The sequence below is a fragment of the Pseudorasbora parva genome, chromosome 23 (genome assembly GCF_024679245.1).
Source record: "Pseudorasbora parva isolate DD20220531a chromosome 23, ASM2467924v1, whole genome shotgun sequence".
Lineage (NCBI taxonomy): Eukaryota > Metazoa > Chordata > Actinopteri > Cypriniformes > Gobionidae > Pseudorasbora > Pseudorasbora parva.
In genome coordinates this window covers 2,098,566-2,119,225 of record NC_090194.1, presented here as the reverse complement: position 1 = coordinate 2,119,225, position 20,660 = coordinate 2,098,566, and the positions used below count along the sequence as shown (strand labels likewise).

Below are 20,660 nucleotides of genomic sequence, written 5' to 3'. Positions count from 1 at the left end.
AGATGATCGATACTCGAAACCACGATCAGCAATGCAGAGATTGGCTGGCATCAAGACAACGTAATGACATCATATAATTAAAAAAGCCACCTGGCAAAAAACTTGTCGAAAAAAAGAACCGTTATAAGGACCTTTATAAGGAAACAGACAAACGAACTAACCAACATAAAAGTTAGATAAATTAAATGTGCACTGTTTTGATGAACATGATTCCCAATTATTTATATTCACGATTTTATAATATTTATTGTACACACTTTACATTTTTATTTTAATGTTGTAATTTCATTTTTAATTCAATTTGAAGCAGACTTATGTGAGAATATTAATTAAAGTTTCTTAACAGTCAAGATCAAATTATCTGCATCTCTTGCTGCATTAAGCCACTCTCGTAATATCCGTCATCACTCACATTAATGCACGACAAAGATTAACTGCACATTTGGAATAATAGATACATTCAATATAAAAATAGATCTCTCTTCTATAATAATTGGTATGAAAACAACATTGTGTTAGTTATACATGTACCCATGTATGTCATGCCAATAAAGCACAATTGAATTGAATAGTTAAACAACTTTTACATTCAAACTGTATTTTATTATCTTATAGTGAGTTTTTTGATAAATTTGGGTTTCCAGTTACACCAAAAGAGTTTGCTGTTGTATTTGGTGCCATACCTCAACAAGTTAAGAGCGTGTGGAAGTGATTCTTCTGAGGCAGTATATGTTCAAGACAGCATGTTTTTAGGAGACATTGACATTCTGAAACACAGTTGTACTTATAAACATATTAGGGATATTATAACAGGTGAAACAGCTACTCATTATGTATTTGGTAGACGCTTTTATCCAAAGCGACTTACATTGCATTCAAGGTACACATTTTACATTTTTGTCAATTCTTGCTTTCCCTGGGAATCGAACCCATGACCTTGGTGTTGCTAGCGCCACGCTCTACTCATTGAGCTACAGGAAAGACTCATAAAAGTTTATTGTGGAACAGTGTATTTAGGAATATAAACTGGAATAAAGCTTGGTGTAGCCTATTTGTGAAGCATACTGCTTAAGTAATAAAGTAAAATAAGTTACATTTAAAATTTGACATGGTATATATCCAGCTAAAATGTATTAGAGAGGCTTAATTTAGATATTAATTATTCATATGATTTTTGTTCTATTTTGTGATTGTATACACAAAGATTTTTTGGGTGGACATTGAAAATTTAATTAGAAGGAAAACAAATGTTATATTTAAATTAAATAATTTTGATATATGTATATATTATTCCAATGAAAGTGATAATAATAATTTCACCTTTATTGTACAACTTTTTATTATTTTGGGAAAATTTCATAAACACAAGAAGAAATGGTCAGAATCCATGCCACATTTTCTTCATTTTATTCAGGAGACTAAAGACTATTGCACCAGTTTAAAGAATATTATGAATAAAAAAGCAAGAAAGACTTGTAATATTCTTAAAGAATTTAATTTTTTTGATTAATTTATCAAGGTTTGTATTTTTTTGTTTCATTGTTCTTTTTTTTTAATTTATTTTTTTATGTTATTTAGTTGTATATGTGTATTAATATATTTTCTTTGCTGTATTTTACATGTTTTTTTGGCAATAAAAAAGCAAAGATTAACTGCACAATGTGTGTAAACCTCCAATACGTCTATAAAGTAATCATTCCATCACAATTCACAAATACATTTCTCAATCAAGTGACTGTGACAGTATTATACACAAATTTTACACAACATTAAAATATTATTTTCAAATAAACTTTTATATTTATTATTATTTTAAATTATTATTACCCCTGGTTCAGTAATGAACTCTTGTAATTAAGTATCAGTGGCTGGGACAGATTTTAAGTATCAACTCAAGATGCGATCTAATCCTGTTCACATGAAATAAGCCTGATCAGGTTTAAGCTGACGGATCTGTTGCTGACAGCAAGTCCAGGGGCCTGTACCATGATGGTAGATTAACAAACTCAGGGTTACAGGATTAGTTTTGAGTTGACAAAACCAAACCAATCTATTCAGGCTTTGTTGGTCCCATTATGCTGATCATCAGCTTTCTCTGTCAACTCAGGCTTTAATCCTGAGTTCAGGTGACATCGGCAGTGAACAGCCAATCACACGCTGTGGATCACCCAGATTCACTTCTCGCGAGAGAAGCAGCAAGATTAATTTCGCTCTTCTGCAGAATTTTACATGATATTAAGAATTTAAACAAATTTACACAGCAAGAAGAAAATAGCTATCTATGAAAGAGGACAACTAAAAAAAAATATACCTCAATGCAAGTAAAAGTTATGAAGATAGTTTAGTTGATATCGAGAGATAATTGAACGTTTAAGCTCAGTCAGATTTTAAATAGCTTTGTTTATTGATTTTAAAGCTTATTTGTATGACTATATAGGCTATTAATATTAATTTTAACAAAGTGCCTATTAATTATTAATTTACTAAAATGATAAACGTGTAATTGATTAAGGGTATAATAATTACATAAATTATATCTAAATCATTCAAAATTAATATTTTTATAAATAAGCCTTGTTAAAAGCCAGACATTTTATTCTTTAAAAACTATTTGCTATGTAGTGACCTTTAATTTGGAGCAGAAACAGGGGAGTGATTTTACTGCATCAGAGGTGTGTCACTTTACTCACAGCTGATTGGCCCAATTTCAGTTTGAGATCTCTAATCCAGAACATAACCTGCCCTGGAGCAGGTTAGCCGTGGAGCGTAAGTTACTATGGCGATGAACACTGCTAAAAGCCAAACCACTTTAATGGTACCTAAAACCCAGGATTGGCACAAGCTAAGCTTAAACATATCTGGCTAGCCAGCAAAACCGGCTTCATGGTATAGGACCCAGGATGAGCTTCGAAGAACCAAACAATCCAAGCTCAAGCCAAATCGTCAACAATCAAATCCAGCTAACTGAGTTAGCGACGCACGAAGAACAGGCCCCAGAGCCGCATACTCAAACTCAGTTTGACATCGCTGGTGTTTCTGTCACAAACTACCTGGCAACCAATCACGTCATGTGTGGGCGGGGCTTTAGCATATCATTAACTATTCTCTGAAGCGGGAAGTCTCAAGTGCAGCAGGTTATCCTGAGATATTCTTCTGTTGATATGAAAAATCAGGAACATTTATCAATATAGCGGGTGAATTATGTATCTGATGTATATTATGATGTTCTGATGAACTATATGCCTTTCTCCGCTGACGGTCTGAGATGTTCAAAGCGTTTCTAAGGACGCTGAGACTGAGATGACAAACGGGAACATGGTTTGTGTAACATTAGCAACACATTATTAGCTGTTTGATAACGTAGTCAAGGCTAATCATATTAATGAGCGTTATGTGTGCGGCGCTGTAAAGAGCGACACCATTGTGCAGCGTTTACTACAGTAACTCGAGTAAAGTTGAGCGAGTGGATCTCTGAGCTGTGAGTGAGTGGAGGCGGGGCTCATTTGCATATTCATGATCCGCGTATACTAAATGAAGCAAGGGTGTTTATTCAAAACTAAGGTGTGTCTTCATGTCTAGATTGGGAGGAGCTTTTATTCGGTCGTGACCACTTCTGCTTCCGCTCGTGTGTGTGTGTGTGTGTGTGTGTGTGTGTGTGTGTGTGTGTGTGTGTGTGTGTGTGTGTGTGTGTTTGGTAACGCAGCTGTTTTATCATCACACACATTTGAGTGTGTTAAATTGATGTTATAAAGCTACAAATATATAAAGTTATAAAGCGTCGGCTCGGCTCTATAGACAGGGGAAAATAGAAGAGAAGAGATAATAATATCAAGGATGAGATTTGGACACACAAGTCTAAATAGCACACTTTAAAAAACGAATTAACATGATACAGGAAAGTGTGAATTTGTGGGCAAGAAGAAACAGTGGAACATGTTATACTGTCAGAAATATGAGACTGAAAGAAGGGTTTTAATACAAAAGCTAGAAAGAATAAAAATGCGATTTATATTGGGAGATATTTTACAAAATAACTCAGGAAATGAATGTTATAATTTTCTTTTTCAATACCAAAGTGGCTAATTTATGGACTAGAATATAAAAAGGAGAACGTGTCATTTTGTTCCACACTCCATACCAGTCGGTGGCGGTAATACACCATTTCATTGTTTGTCAACCGCCAATAAAATTGAAGAAGAAGAAGAAGAAGAAGAAGAAGAAGAAGAAGGGCAAACGCTTTAAAAAGGGAAGAAATTGATTTTAATGTTCCTCTAAGTAAATGTGAAGTTAAAACTATTAATAAGGTATTAAAAGTATTATTAAAACATGGCAAGACAAATGGAATACTGATAACAAGGGAAGGCATTTATATAATATATAAAAAAAAAGGTAAATTCTAAAAGAAATATAAGTGGTAGAAATAGGAAAGAAGAGGTAATAATTACTAGGATGAGACTTAGACACACAGGGTTGAATTCTTCATTGTTCTTAATAGGAATACATGAGTCTGTGTGAAAATTGTGGGGGGAAAGAAACGGTGGAGCATGTAATGTATGATAGTAAAAGGTATGATGAAGAAAGAAAGGAATTAATGATATATCTAAACAAAAAAGGTAAGGTAAATAAGAATTTGGTATATAAATTAGAATATGATTTTAATAGAGATAGAGTAAATAAAAGAATTATATAATTCTGGGTTGAGTAAAAAAGGATTTAAATAGGCTACAAAACGCGGATGGTCTAGTTTATTCTGGAACTTAGGACACCACGAAATTAGACTGGAGAAGGAATTGGGATAGAGCATCGTTTATATATATATTCTATATAGAAGGAAAGAAAAAGAGTAAAAACAAGAACAATTTGATGAATAAACTGCGACTGCATAACAGCAAAAGTAGGTGGCGATATGCAGATAGTAGACAAAGCGCCAGGAAACAGAAGAAGAAGAAGGAGGGCAAATCTAATTGGTCAGCTGCTAGCGGAAACCGATGACGGCAATGATCTCTGCGCTATGGCGGAGGTCAGACAGCGGTTCGGAAGAGACGCTTACAAGCTTTTAAAAGCGCAAAATCTCCCGCCTTTGGGTAAAGACCGTAAACCCGTCTCGCTGGAGGCTTATGTCGCAGCTTTAACGAATTCGCTACAGCTCTGTGAGCTTGGAAACAACGCGGTGACCGGACTGTGTGACACGAGCCCGGCGAAAGGGAATGTAAACAAACTCCTGACGGGCGCCGGTGGACACACACACGGCTTAAAAGTGTCTGAAAAGATCAGGAACGACTGCCACGAATGGAAGTCTAAAGCTTCGAGGTGGGGAACACACAAAAATGCTCAGTTTATGTCTTTCACCAGAGCTTATAGTGGTAACGGCAGCCAAACCGGTCCACTTTACAAGTCAAAATCGGCTTATTATGATATTTTAGGAGTGTCGGCAACGGCCACGCATGCGCAGATCAAGACGGCGTACTATAAACAGTCTTTCATTTATCACCCGGACAAGAACGCAGGGAGCGAGCACGCCACGTCAATGTTCTCGCAGATCAGCGAGGCATATAACGTACTGGGCAATAAAGCCCTGAGGAGGAAATACGACCGCGGGATTCTGAGTCAAGCGGACCTGCTGGGATCCAGCAGACCCCCCGGGAGAGAGAGTCCCGCGGCCGGGGGACAGCACACCCGAGCCCGCCACTCGCCCTCTGTCGGACCGGCCCAACAGAACATCTTCGACTTCGACGCCTTCATCAGATCTCACTACGGAGAGCAGCTGGAGCGAGAGAAGCAGCTCCGCCAGCGCAGAGAAGAGTTGCTCCGGAAGAAGAAGGAGCACTATGAGGAGGTGAAGCTGGGCCGGCTGAAGGAGATCACTGTGGGCTTGATGCTGGCTATGGCCGTCGCCATCTTACTGAGCCTCAAGTCTAGCAAGTGATAAAGAGACTAAAGTCCAAACTCGGTCCTGGAGGGCCGCTGTCCTGCAGTTTAGCTCTTGCTTGCTTCAACACACCTGCTGGAGGTGTGTAGTACACTGTAAAAAAAAATGTTGGTTTAGCTTAAAAAAGTAAGTAACCTGGTTGCCTTAATTTTGAGTTTATTGAAATTAAAAATTTGAGTTGATACGAGTTGGACGATCTTCCGTCCTCCGTACATTCACTCGCTTCATTCAAAAGACAGGTAAAAATCTCTTCCATGAGCACTTAATCTTATCATAAAAACACCCCTCTAAACTCTTCCTCTACTACTTTTCCTTTCTTCCCTTTTTCTGATTTTTGCTACTCTGAGTAGTATAAAAAATCTTGGTGTTTAGGGCACTTTTTACGTTTCTTTGCCTCTTCTTGACAGATCGCTTCCTGTACTCCTGAGTCGCTTTGGATAAAAGCGTCTACTAAATGAACAATGTAATAAATGTAAATACAATGAAGGAAATTGGTTTAATAAATAGAAACTCAAAATATTATTTATCTGAACCACGTAAAAAATGTGATAAATCATGAAAATAGAAAAGTTTCTCTGCATCATCACAAAAAACAACAACACAATTACCCAATGCTTACAAAATCTTTTAAAACTATTTGAATGAAGGTTGTCGATTCTCAAAAATGTTAGTTGTATTAACTCAATTTTTTTCATTTCAATTAACTCAATTTTAAGGCAACCAGGTAACTTTTTTTAAAAATATTTTTTTTTTACAGTGTATGCCTAGTAAGACGTTAAATAACTGGTTCAGGTGTGTTTAATTGGGGTTGGAGCTAAACTCTGCAGGACAGTGGCCCTCCAGGAGCAGGATTGGACACCCCTGGACTAAAGCATAAGTCATGTTTTACCAGCCAAACTCGCATATATACTGGTACTGATATTTCTTTCCCCCTCATATCAGTTGCAATAACCCCCTCAAAGTTAATACTATTTAGATATCCCTTAAAATATAAATGGTTTCTGCACACAAAAAGTAACCATAGTTTCTGCCAAAAAAACCATTGAAACATTATATATGCATAATTATGTATATTTGAATACGCGCGTATATATTTAAGAAATATTTGCATGTACTGTATATATATTTATATAATTTAAATATATAAATCTAAAAAATGATCTTGAATATATACATGCATGTGCGTATTTGTATATACATAATTATACAAAGTACACGTATATTATGTGAACACAAACTTTTATTTTAGATTAATCACGATTTATTGACAGCCCTGTAAAATTATATTTACATCAATGTTTTATATATATAATATATATATTAAACAAATGTACTTAACTTACTTTTAAGTACAAAAAGTACTTTATTGTACTTAAAATAACCGTGGTATTTTTGTGGATGGGACATTTGAACATGTTTTGATTGTAATAATGGGTGCTGTTGTAGCTCATCTGTTCATCTGTATTCAGGATGTAAGGAATAAATGAGTGTGTGAAGCATTTAAACCGCTAGTAAACACTCATGGCATTATTTTGCACAGGTAAAAACCGACCCGGGTTTATTAATATCATGCGTCTGGCTTCACTTGAGCCACTGATTTATTTCTAAGAATAATTGTTAAATAAACGTCTGAGAATTGACATTTAAAGCGTAACTTAATCACAAGTTCTGGGCTGATAAAATGATCTCACGTTGGGACTGAAATGACATTGTGTGCCTTCTGCTCATTTAAACACATGAGCGATGAGTATCCAGTGATGAGTACAGAAAATAAATTATTCAAAAGATTTCTGCAACTTCGTCTTCCGTCATTGATCGTGTGAAAGTGTTGTTTCTATCAGTAAATGTTTATTTTCGTGTTGTAGTTTCATTCGGGTGAATAGATACACATGTGCATATGTCGTCATAAAACATAAATTATGCTTTGAACCGCTTGAAATGTCTGACATCAGAAATACTCAAATAAAAGCAGAGTACAGTGATAATGTGTTTGTACAAAAGATATTTACTTCAGTTAATACACCTATGGTGGTTATGAGGAATAATAATAATAATAATGAATTTCAAACAGTGATATTGCTTTTTTCATTGTGGATTAGAACAGCGCTGGGAACAGAATACAAGACTACATGATGATACACAAAGGAAAAAAACAACCGAACTAAATACATATCAAGAGAACAAAGTGGAAGAGTCTTTATTCAGGTAAAATGGAGGATTCAGCTCCATCTTGTGGTTCAAAACCATGACACATAGAAAAATAAACCGTACAACTGTCGTTAGCAGGTGTAAGAGGGAAAGTGTCACCAACAAACTAATGGACAAGAGGACTGTGCTAAACCGAGGTTCTACCTGAGCTTTGAGAGACCTAAGGAGAATCTATAGGAGACCAGCTTGTGTTGGGAGCTGCCTGTCATATTTCATTACAAGGCTTCATATTACAGCATACAGAGCAACAACACAGAGAGAAAGATATGTCATGATCGAGACATCCCGTTTCCATAGATGGTTGGTCGAAATGAATCATGATAACTAGATTAAATCGTTGCTCTCGCTGAGACAGATGTATAGTCGTCGTGCTCGCCTCACACGTAACACAATTACACAACTTTAAAAACAAAGAGAAAGTCTCCATCTGGGATACAATGAAACAAAGTGTGGCTGTTCAGAACATACTGTCTCAGGTGAAGAAAGAACATACTGTCTCAGGAAGTGATGCAAGTGTGAGGGGAATAAACGAGGTAACAATTATGACACCACTAGCCGACTAAGCTACGGACGAATATCTACATTAATGCTACTCGTGACTACCAATGTAATATCAATAATGATGATCTTTCTTTTTTTGTTGCTTTGCATTTCTTTTTTTCTTCTTTTTTTTTCCTCTTTTTTCTTACGAAATCATATAAACGTGCTGTCTTGTGCAGTCGTTATGTTTGATGTGTTTTAGTCGTCTGCAATACTTTCCATAGAAAAATATTTGCAAAAGTGCTGGACATCTGCATTGAGAATCGTTATTCTAAGTGTTTCATGCCATGATATAAACCGCACGGTTACGTTTCAGTCAGTGAGAACGTGGCAAAAGCGTCCAGATTTCAATGTGCTCCTAAATGTGTGTGTGTGTGTGTGTTTTACAACTCGATTTGTCTGTTTTGACAATTTGGTCCAATATTCTAGTTTCCACATGCCAAATCCATCTCCAGTAAAATCCATGGTCAAAAAAAACAACAACAAATCTAATGAATGCCTAGAAATGTGACCCCGGACCACAAAACCAGTCATAAGGGTTCATTTATTTATTAATTTAATAATCATATTAAAGCTGAATAAATAAGCTTTCCATTGATGCGTGGTTTGTTAGGATAGGACAATATTTGGCCGAGATATGGTAAAATCTGGAATCTGAGGGTGCGAAAAAAATCGAAATATTGAGGAAAATCTCCTTTAAAGTAAAAAACAACCCAGTGTTGGGTCAAATATGGACTAACTCAGCAGTTGGGTTGTTTTGACCCAGCAATTGGGTTGTCTTGAGCAAATATTTAACCCAACCGCAGGATTAAAACAACCCAATCCCTGGGTTAAAACAACCCAATCGCTGGGTTAAAACAACCCAATCGCTGGGTTAAAACAACCCAATCCCTGGGTTAAAACAACCCAATCGATGGGTTAAAACAACCCAATCACTGGGTTAAAACAACCCAATCGATGGGTTAAAACAACCCAACCACTGGGTTAAAACAACCCAATCCCTGGGTTAAAACAACCCAATCGCTGGGTTAGTCCATATTTGACCCAACATTGGATTAAAACAACCCAGCATTTTTTTTTAGAGTGTACTAATAATACATTTACAGTAGGAAATGTACAAAATATCTTCATGGAACATGATTTGTACTTATTATCTTAAAGATTTTTGGCATTGGAGAAAAATCCATTTTTAATAACAAATATACCCGCGTGATTTATGACTGGTTTTGTGGTCCAGGCTCACAAATAATAAAAACGATGTTAAATGCGGCGTTAACCCATTGAAATGGCCTTTGGTTTGTTTCATAACCAAGCCTGAATCCTGGGACAGCTGTTTTCTCTCAGATAAAACAATACACACACCCTAAAAGTACAGAATATTATGACCTGAGACTAGATGAGACCTTATTATTGAACTTGCTGGCGAGAATTGCTAAAACGTGACGATATTTCCAATCACTTGCTTGGAATGAAGCGAACAGTTTTCAGTGAAGGCACTCCAATGTTAGACGTGGAGAGAGAGTTTAAGAAACAGTCACGGGCTTCGACGTATATTCTGATAAAAATGAAGTATCTCTCTGTGCTTTCGTTAGGTCTTAAAAGAGACAAATTTGATTTGAATCATTCATTGGCACACATTATAAAAGGCCAAAGGTAGTTTTAAGCCGACGCGTCAATTTTAACGCAACAACATCAAGCGAATTTCATTCCTACTTGAAAAAAACGGACAAACAAATCCTCAAGGTGCAGCTCAAAGCGACAGCTGTTTTCAGTGACGTCAACTACCAGTTGTTCACCGGCTCAATGATTGCGATAATAAACGTAACGTTCGCAGGTCAATTCATCACCTGAAAACCCAATTCAAGAGCATCGATCGGCTTTTGCCTTTGTAGAGTGAACGCAGCCAAAATGGTTAAAACATCTAAAATGCGAACTAATTATAAATCATTAATGCGATACATAGAATTCTGCTTCCTTTGTCAACGTAGTAACTGTTCATCCAGCTCACTAACAGAGTAAAATATATGAAAACAAAAGATAATCTTCAGAATTAATCAATAGACATGTATCAAAAGTACATCATTTAAATGTAATCCAATACTGCCGGCAGTCTATTAGTCTAAAAATATGTAACCTGACCTTTTATAGTCCCTTCCATTACAAAAAAAAAGAACAATATAAGACATCAATATGTAAAAGACAGCATCTATAAATAAGCAAACCACACCAACAAACGAACAAAAAAAATATCTACCATTAGTTTATGCGTGTAAATAAAAAGAACTTAAATGTACTATGTGATATGCTGCTAAATAGCTTAGGGACGTGAGGAGGTGTTCGCTTCCACCGCCTGTGGCGAGTAGTAGTAGTAATATACAAATATAGATTGCTCTTGTCAACAATCACACACACTCACACACACGCACAGACAGACCTGTGCGAAATCAACTGCATACAATGACACGAGGGCCGGAGGTGAAAGGTGAGCAGGTGTTTTTCCAGGAGAGAAAGAACGTTTCTAGAGTCACCTCGGCTGCTAACATTTTCATTCACAATCTACATATTTTCCTCTTTTTGTGTACGAGTGTGTGTGTGTGTTGTGGATGATGTGTCCTCCGTCATATACAGTAAACACAAGTCCATTTCGCGAGGTGTTTTTCCAGTCGTCCCGGAGGTCATGCGTGAAGAGCTCGGGTGAAGCTGGTGAAAAACCTGAAGTCTCGAGTTCGTCCGGTCACTCGGTACAGTGCAGTGGCCCGCGCGGGGCCACACCATAGAAGTAGAATTTATAACACCATAGACACTGGATTAGAATTGTAATTCTACGGGCCCAAACTTGGTTAGAGGTCTCTGATGTATGGTTCTATTATAAGAGGATAAAAATCAGGCTTGTTCATTCTCTTTTAAAAAATATCTTGTCAGGAATATTTACTCAAAGTACTGTACAAATCCTTTCTTCTTCTTCTTCTTCGTCGTCACTATCTGTCTCTGTTTTGGCCTAAAATGACGTTATTAAACGAGATCTCAGCGAGCTTCAAAACGCGAGTCGCGGAGGCGATTAAAGCTATGGAAAAAAAATCAGAACAAACGAGCGCTACCCTGACCTAAACAACCATAAAAATTGACACTTAGCTATCGAGTTAGGAAATTTCTCCCGTCTCCCGTTTGCGCAGACCTTACAGCAACGGTGTGTGTTTTCGCGTGACACGTGGATTCATATTATTCGTTTTTCTCTTTTAGGCCGTTGGCGTGTAAAATCAAAAGGAGTGCTGTTTAGAGTCAGCTGACTGTGCAATCTCTCGGTGGCAACTTAATTGCTATAAAAAGGATTCTCTTCTTCCGAAGTGTGAAAATAATGCGGCTTCCATTACGCTGGAGTCGAGTTGCATAGCCATTGGATGGCCTCCTCTGGGGTAGGGAGGGAGAGGCAGGTGGGACGCTGCACCCGTGTTCCTTCAGCCAACACTTGCTTTTAAATGCTTGACTTTTGGTTTGAAACCGGTTCGAACTAGTCTCTGCAGACGGCCGAAGCATACATGATACAAAAGGAGGAGAGTCTTGAGAACTGATAAATTACCGTAACAGTTATTCAGCGTGTTGGTGAACGTCTCTATTTTGTGTGATATCATAGTGTGTACTTGTTTTTTTGTCTTGAGAAGATCTCGTGGGGAACGTTCCCTCTCCTGTGCTTTTTTTTTAGTTTTGTGTTTAGTTCACCATCAGCCAATGGTGTCTCGGTCCTGTGGCCAGCAGGGCCGTTAAGTGCTTCTCAAAATAAACATTTCCTGTTCTTGTTCTCGTCTCTGATAGCCCACTTCTAAACAGCGATTTTTGGAAACCCTTGGGTTAACCGGTGGTGTGTGTGCACCAGGCTTGGCTTCAGTGAGGGACAAAGTGAGAATAAAACGGCGACGCGGCGGCGGATCAGAACTCCCACTCGTGAGGCTCGTCGCGGTTCGCCGCTTTCTCCAGCCTGTGGATGATGTTGTTGAGGTTGGCCGCTTTCTTCTTGCGCAGGCTGCTGTCCTTTGGGTTTCGACAGGGGGGCGCGGCGGCGCCGGCGTCGGTAATGCCGAACAGGCTGTCTATGATGCCTCCGCGCGGCCGACTGACGCCTGAGGCCCCAGGATACTCGCCCTCGGCCTCGGCCTCGTCCTCTCGGTGGCTCTTGCGCTCCTCGGAGCCGCTCGGTCGGCCCTCCGCCGTGCTGTCGGATTCGGTGCCGTCGCAGCTGTTGTCTCCTTCGCCCACAGACTTCCCGGCCCGCGCCGAGGGGGATCCGCCTTCACCGGCCGCCGCCTGGATCTCCTCGATAAAGAGCTCTCGTCGGATACGGGACCTGCCACAACAACAAGACTCGTGAGAACAGGAACACAGGCAAGTGATGAGAATCATTTACACACCCTTGATTCTTAATCCTGTGTTATTCCCTGATGATTAGGGATGGCAAAACTAAACATTTTCTTGACCGTCCACCGAGCCTCATTAGCCGGTTGACACCGGTTAACCGATTAGTTTAAAATATGTTGCGCTATTTGAAAGAACAGCCGCGAGCCGCGCCTGTAATTTCGTAACTCTGTTGCATCTCTCTGCCGCTCTGCCTCCTTAAAGGGGCCTTTGAAGTTGGAAAAAAAACGTCCGTCAGTGTTGTGTTTTCGTGCGTTTTATTTTTATTTTTCACAGCTCTGGATCAGAATGGTGATTGTTAAACCCACAGAACAATCCACTACATGATTTCATGCTGAAATGTGTAATTTTTCTTATGTTAATTTTCAGCTTTAATTTTTTTACTTAATAGTACTGTATGTAAGATGATTTATGATTTTTTTTTAGTTCTTAAAAAAAATTTACTTGAAAGAAAAAGCTAATGGAGCACTTTCATTTTAACTTATATAAACTAATATAATGTATTTTACTGGAAAGTTTAAAGCTCATAACCATTAATATTTGAAGAGCAGTGTTATGTTGCATCATGCAGTGTTTGTCCTAAAAAGTAAATGTGGTTTGTTACCTCAAAAAATGTAAGGTCATTCCTATTTTTTGTTTTACGTTCTATTATATTAACATTAAAAGCACACTCTTTTTTGACTAAAATAACAGTAAAGGGTAAAAAAAAATAAAAATCCCAAAAATTAAAACGGGAAAAAAGGAACCTGCAAAAATTAAAACGGAAAAAACAGAATTCATACTACAAGGTTTGAAATATATCATACAAGTTTCACTTTTTGAATGGAATAAGTGAAATAAAGCAACTAGCACCTAAATAGTTATTGTTTTTTTGTGTGAACAGCCTTAAAGGGACAGTTCACCCAAAAATCAAAATTCTGTCATCATTTACTCACCCTCAAGTTGTTCGAAAACTGTATGAATTTCTTTCTTCTGCTGAACAAGGTGATATTTAGAAGAATATAACCAACAGCTGACGGGCCGCACTGACTTCCATAGTATGGGAAAAACACTATGTCAACTGGTTAGTGACAATCTTAAAAATATCTTCTTTCATACATGTTTGGAGCCACTTGGGGGTGAGTAAATGATGAACTGTCTGCTGTGCGCCTGCTGTCATGATAGGGCCTACGCATTAAGAGCCGGGGGTAAAAACTTTTGAATTTGTAGATGAAGGTAAATTGTACTTAATTTGTCTTCCGGGAAACATGTAAGTATCTTCTGTTGCTTCTAAAGAGCAAAACTAAATGAAAACAAATTGATATTTTAAGACAATTTTGGACATCTTCATCCTGTGCAAAAGTGTTCAAAAGTTTTATTATCTGTCCGTCATCGTCTAAAGCCTGCCCTGATGATTTCATTGGTCAGTTTCTGTTCAGGCATAATTGCTCCTCTATGGAGCGAGTCCAGACCAAACTGCCCGAGCTCAGATGTTGTGGACGGGGCTGAGTTCAGCTGCCATCAAGGCTAGGGAAATATACTATGGGCCCATCAAATATTTGGTTACTTTCATACATGTTTGGAGCCACTTGAGGGTGAGTAAATGATGAACTGTCCCTTTAAGGGCTGAAAATGTACCTGTAGTTGTGAAACCAGTTGATGACGGTGCTGGTTTTGAGGTTGAGCTGGCTCGCTAACTCCTCGATGGTTTTCGGGGAGGGGTAAGGCTTCTGCTGATAGGCTCGCTTCAGGGCTTCCTTCTCTTCCGGAGCCAGAACCACACGGGGCTTCTTCAGCTGGGGCTGCTGCGGCTGCTGATGCTGATGCTGAGGATGCTGGGACAGATGCTGGGGGCTGGCACACTGAGTGATGTCACTTCCTGACAGACCACTATCCAGCGAATGACTCTCGCCGATGGAGCTGTGGCGTCTCTTCATGTAGGCTGAAAAACACACATGGAGAACAGCTGTAAATACAATCAGAGAATGCACATCCGCCAATCCACAGGATATACGATTAGCTTGTATTGATCATAGACAGTAAAAGAAATGGACACAGCGACCCCATAGACTTCAACGGCGAAATTAGAGGCACTCCCTTCCTGACGGCTGAGCGAACTATGCAGGCTCAGACGGAGCTTGAGGACGTAGATGTGTCGTGAGTAACCTGTCGGACAGCTGTAGGTCTTCTAGTAGTTGTGGAAAGTAAAATCTGAATCACGTTGTGTAAATGTTTTCTCCCGTTGCTTTTGGCTCACTATGGGCTTCTCCTCATTCTTCTCCCTTGACTTTATCAGACTTTATGTCTCCACGTCCCCCCGACTGTCTCATAGACAGTAAAAGATTGCCTGCGAGCGTCTCCTCAGGTCTATACGGTAATTTCTCTACTGTGCGACAGAGTCGCGTTGGTTATGACGCAATCGTTAGCCTATTTTTACAAAAACAGCTTCTGCGGGGCGATAGTGTAAGATACAAGGTAATGGAGCCTTTTATGCATTGTCGTGTTCCTTTAGAAATAAACAATGGACAAATGGAGTCTTTAAACGTCTCAGATGTAAAGTTATTCACTGTCAAAGTGACTCAAAAATGAATGGGAGTCAATGGGATGCTAACAGCAGGTGATGGCTTGGTTAGCAATGGCCGCCCCTATGGGTGAACGCTTTCCGAGCGCTAGATTACCCCCTTGGTATTGATTGGTCAACACTTTTAATGTTGGGGGGGTATGGTGTCAATCGTGCCCCCTTTGTTGTCTATACAGTGTGTTGGATGCTATAGACATCGGCGTAATTTGCGGGTGGGACGGTGGGACATGTCCCCACCACTTTTTGAAACATCTTGCTGCACGGATGAACCTAACTAATAAAAACACAACATCTCTGGTTAACTAAAAGAGCATCATTTCATTCGTTTGGTAAATGGACCAGTTTAAAGCTCAACTGAAGACTTTTCTGTTCAGAAAGACTTTTATATGTTGATTGTTTGTATTTTTTTGTATTTTTACTTTTTATTCATTTTAGTTATTTATTTTTCCCTTTTTCCATTGTTGCACTTTGAGATTCTTTGGAATGAAATGTGCATTATAAATTAAATCTATTATTATTATTATTATTATTATTATTAAATAAGTTTATTTAAGGTTGTGCAGTCTTCACACAGACGAGCGCTTTAATCTAACGCTTAACGCCGTTGCAGAGATTTTCTATTTGTTCCGGTGAAAGCACGAAACAAAATGCACAAAAACTGTCCCTGCTCTTGATGTACTGATGATATTCGGTTTTGATGAGAGAAAAAATAGGCTACGAGGGCAGATTAGAAACGAGAACTTCTGACACGTTTAACAGACTAGACCAGGGATTATAAGCGAAGTGCAAATTTATGCCTTTATTCGCGTGAAAAATCTTGGCACAATGCTATACTGTGTTTAGATGCAATAATTAAATAAGCAATATATAAAATCTATATCAATAAATTAACTATTTAATTGATTTATGGACAGCTTCATACAATTTTTTCTACAATTGTTATTGTATATATTTGACATCTGATATAACATTGTATTAGCAATGCTACCCCCCCCCCCATAATACGCCATAAACTGCATATCATTTGCACGTGAAAAACCGCGTACCATGCACACAAACGCTCATTTTGACATATACATTCCACGAGATTGCACACTCGTACTATTTATTTGCATTTTCGTGAGACTGTCCCACCCATTTTTTAAAACAAAGTTACGCCACTGGCTATCGATCAGTGGTTCCCAAACCTGTCCCCAGCACTGCACCGTTTATATGTCTCCCTCATCACACACACCCACTTCAGGTCTTGCCATCTCTACCAATGAGCTGATGAGTTGGATCAGGTGTGTCTGATGAGGGAAACAGGACAGGTTTGGGAACCACTGCTATAGATGAAATTACAGTCAATAAAACGCTTGATTGCTGTATTTCTCTTTGGTCAGTAGGGGGCAGTCTCTGATTACTAATATTATTATTATTATTATTGCATCAGGAGGGCTTTGTGAATTTGGTTTAGACATTTGAGTCCTCCAGCATTGCAAAAACAACCATAAATGAATAAAAACTCCCCAAACAAGAGGCAGATTCATCAGGGCTCAATGTTAAAGAGAAGCTGAGGATCTGAGTTGAACTGTGCTTTCATAATTCTGTGCATGTGTTTTTATTTATTCCACATAATAACATAATACTCCACATTGGCTGTTTTGAGCATTTTTTTTTTTAGTAAATTATGTTAATTTAAATAAAGTAAAGTGGTCCCAACTTAGATTTTTTATGCGAGAGCCGGTTAAAGAAGGTTGAAGATCTCTATTAAACGTCATTGTTTATCGCTGTCACAAAGTTAGAGCAGCTACAGAAATGTTTTTGTATATCATAATAATTTGATCAAAAGTAACATTTATACTGTTAAATTTCAATTCATATTTCAAATAAATAAAGGTTTCCACAAAAATATGAACTGTTTTCAACACTGAAATAGATCAGAAATGTCTCATCTGAGAATGATTAGTGAAGGATCATGTGACTCTGAAGACTGGAGGAATGATGATAAATTCAGCTTTGATCACAGGAATAAATTACACTACATATTCACATAGAAAACAATTGTAAAAATATCTCACAATATTAATAAAATAATGCGTCAGTTCCAGTAAAATCACTCCTTCTAACAATTTACAGCTCAATAAGAGCGATGTACAGTAACGATAACACTGTGTAACCAGTATGTCTTTCAATAATGAGCACAAACAGACAGCAGGCACATTAATATCCCTGTTCTGATTAAAAACAGCACAGCTGTGTGTGAGATTTGTCATTTCAGTGTGTGTTGAAGAGGAGCCGTCGGCAACAGCGATGGTAAAAGATTCCGCTGGTGGCTAAAACTCTCCGAACAAGGGCCAAGCAAAGGCTAATTTGCTTTGTGCCTCCAGCCGGCGTCGAGGTCAAACTCGTACTCTTTTCTGAAAAGCCAGAGCAAAAGACGGCGAGGTGGTGAGAGACAAAAACAGACAGAAAGAGCACGACAGCAAAGCTGTTGCTTTCCGTCCCTGGCAAGCGCAGAGTGGGCTTGAGGGGTAAAGCGGAGCCAGTTTCACTCTAATGAGGAGATCCCCCTGAGTTTTGCCCAAACGAACCGCAAAGCCTGACTCATAACAAAACCATCATCGTCATCCTCACCCAGGGAGCACCAGTAATGTCACTTTTAGCCTGAGAGGAGTGTTAAACAGGCCTAATGACTCCAGGAATGTTCACTTGGCCTGCTGCGAGCTCGCAGGCGCGGGCCCGGATCTGGGTGCAGTGGACTTTAAGTAAGCCAGCCCCAAAGAGCCATCAGCCTGTCACAGCCGATCACCAAACTGACAACTCCCACCCTCATCAATCCAGACAGCGGAGCCATGTGAGCATGTGCGGCCCATTCGGCAGCCAGAGGACACATCTGGGCTATTAGAGAGGGAAAAAAAGAGCAATCAAACAGCCCATCAGGCCTCCCTCGGCCTGACCGGCTCATCTCCGGCAGCTCGCGCATCTCTTCACATTAAAGTGAGGCGCGCTGACGAGAGGCAGCTTAAAGATTGTTTTCTGCAACTCCTGCGCCGGCTGGAATCAATACTGGATAAACACACACACACACACACATTTGTTTTTGTGAAATGTGGGGACATTCCATAGGCGTAATGGCTTTTATACTGTACAAACCGTATTTTCTATCCCCTTACACTGCCCCTAAACCTACCCTTCACACACACACACACACCACACACACAGCCCCTACACCTACCCATCACAGGAAACATTCTGCATTTTTACTTTCTAATAAAAACTCCTCCTGTGTGATTTATAAGCCTTTTGAAAAGTGGGGCCATGGGTAATGTCCTCATATTTCACCCTCTCCTGTAATACCTGTGTCATACCAATGGCATTATACACATTTGTGTCCTCATATGTCACAAAAACATGCCCACACACACACACACACACACACACACACGGCTAACGATAATTAGCAGGTGCTGAGTGTAAATATGGATAACAGTTCTGGAGAAAAATACAGATTTTTTTGAGTATTACTCTATATCGTGTAACTTTAGTTTAATTGATGTAACTGTGATTAGTTTGACACTGAAGACTGGAGTAATGATCATAAATTCAGGAATAAATTACATTTATTCAGATAGAGAACACAGGTATTTTAGATTGTAATAATATTTCATAATATTAGTGTTTGTACTGAATTTTATGATCAAATAAAACGCAGCCTTGACGAGCATGAGAAACTTCTGTCACTCTCATCCACCCCTTGGGTCATTTTTTGTGTTTTTCTGAGTGTTTATCTGAGTGGTCAAGACTTTAGGACTTATGTCGCACTTTAACCACGAATACACAGAAAATAATTTACTGGATTTGAGGAGTTTATGTGGTTGAAATTTAATAAAAGTAAAAATCCTTCCCCTCACGGCTCAATTTGACCCCCTTAGAAATGAATGGAGGAATGCTTCAGTACACACAGAAAAACAGAAAATGCTCAAAAAAAAAAAAAAAAAAAACTCAAACTTTACCAAAAAATGACTTTATAATGTCTCCACGTGTCTCTGAATGCATACTGAAGAAACTGAGTTAAGGACTCAGAGGAACAGCTCATCCGCTCCATTATAGAGCTATAAGGCCATCAAGAGTCATGAAATATCATCTTATATTACTATTATTTTTCCACAAGAGGTCAGCAGAGACACCCATTGTGAGAGATTCTGAGCTGAATTAAAAGGTTATGCATGAAATTGTGTGTTTTGAATTTAAGTGAATGTGCTTAAATTATTATTTATTGATAAAATCCAGTGATTTAACGCTGAATAAAATACAAATTAACAAAAAATCTTAAAAAATAGTGCATTAAAAAAAATTGCATTTTTTTTAAATCAAACTAAAATGAAAATAAGCTTTCTGGACGAAAAAATGAAGTACAATTTTAGGGCTTCGGGTAAATTTTACCCGCGACTGAAGGATAAGATTTTAAAAAATAATAATCTTACCAACCCCAAACCTTTGAACAGTATTGTAATCCAGCGGCTTTAATCCACTATAAGATGCTCTAATGGCAAGGAGCAATTTGAAAATAACACAATTATCATTTTACATATCACATTAGAAAAAAAAAGTCACAAGTGGCTCAAGTAATTCTGCAGAATAACAAAAATGGTTATTTATTACAAAAGCATGCTCTTTTTTTCACATCAGTGCTGTTCTTTTAAACATGACATTAGTGGCTCCAGGTCCAGCAGGTTTAACATGGACCCGGCCCAGATCGGGCACACGCGAGCACAAGCCCAACTCAACGCAAGTGATCGCTGTGGATCAGGCAATCTGCACAACTCCAACGTCAAGCGATAAAACAAGAGCAAAGAAATAAAACTCCTCAGCAGACAGAAGTCTTTGGAAAAGACCTGCCAACTCAAGCAACACTGAACAAACCGTGACGCGCTTTAATAAACACCGAAATAAAAGCATTCTGAAACAACCAGAGCTGGACAGAGTACACAACTTCATTACTGGAGTAAAAGTAACAGTACTACTAGTTAAATA

General features: G+C 38.6%; 2 protein-coding genes across 2 annotated transcripts in view; one reads left to right on the top strand and one right to left on the bottom strand.

Moving 5' to 3' along the window:
- The first annotated feature begins 4,891 nt into the window (after nt 1-4,891).
- Nucleotides 4,892-10,359, top strand: LOC137062752 (dnaJ homolog subfamily C member 30, mitochondrial). The gene has a single exon (XM_067433651.1). It carries the CDS (start codon nt 4,907-4,909, stop codon nt 5,924-5,926), a length of 1,020 nt encoding a protein of 339 aa, XP_067289752.1. The 5' UTR covers nt 4,892-4,906; the 3' UTR covers nt 5,927-10,359.
- Nucleotides 8,102-20,660, bottom strand: part of cux1a (cut-like homeobox 1a) — a 214,417-nt gene continuing 201,858 nt past the window's right edge. The window contains exons 25-26 of the mRNA XM_067433652.1: nt 14,702-15,005; nt 8,102-13,016 (exon numbers count right to left, since the gene is read on the bottom strand). Coding sequence (XP_067289753.1) covers nt 12,602-13,016; nt 14,702-15,005 — 719 coding nt within the window. The 3' untranslated portion in view covers nt 8,102-12,601. The remainder of the gene's footprint in view (nt 13,017-14,701; nt 15,006-20,660) is intronic.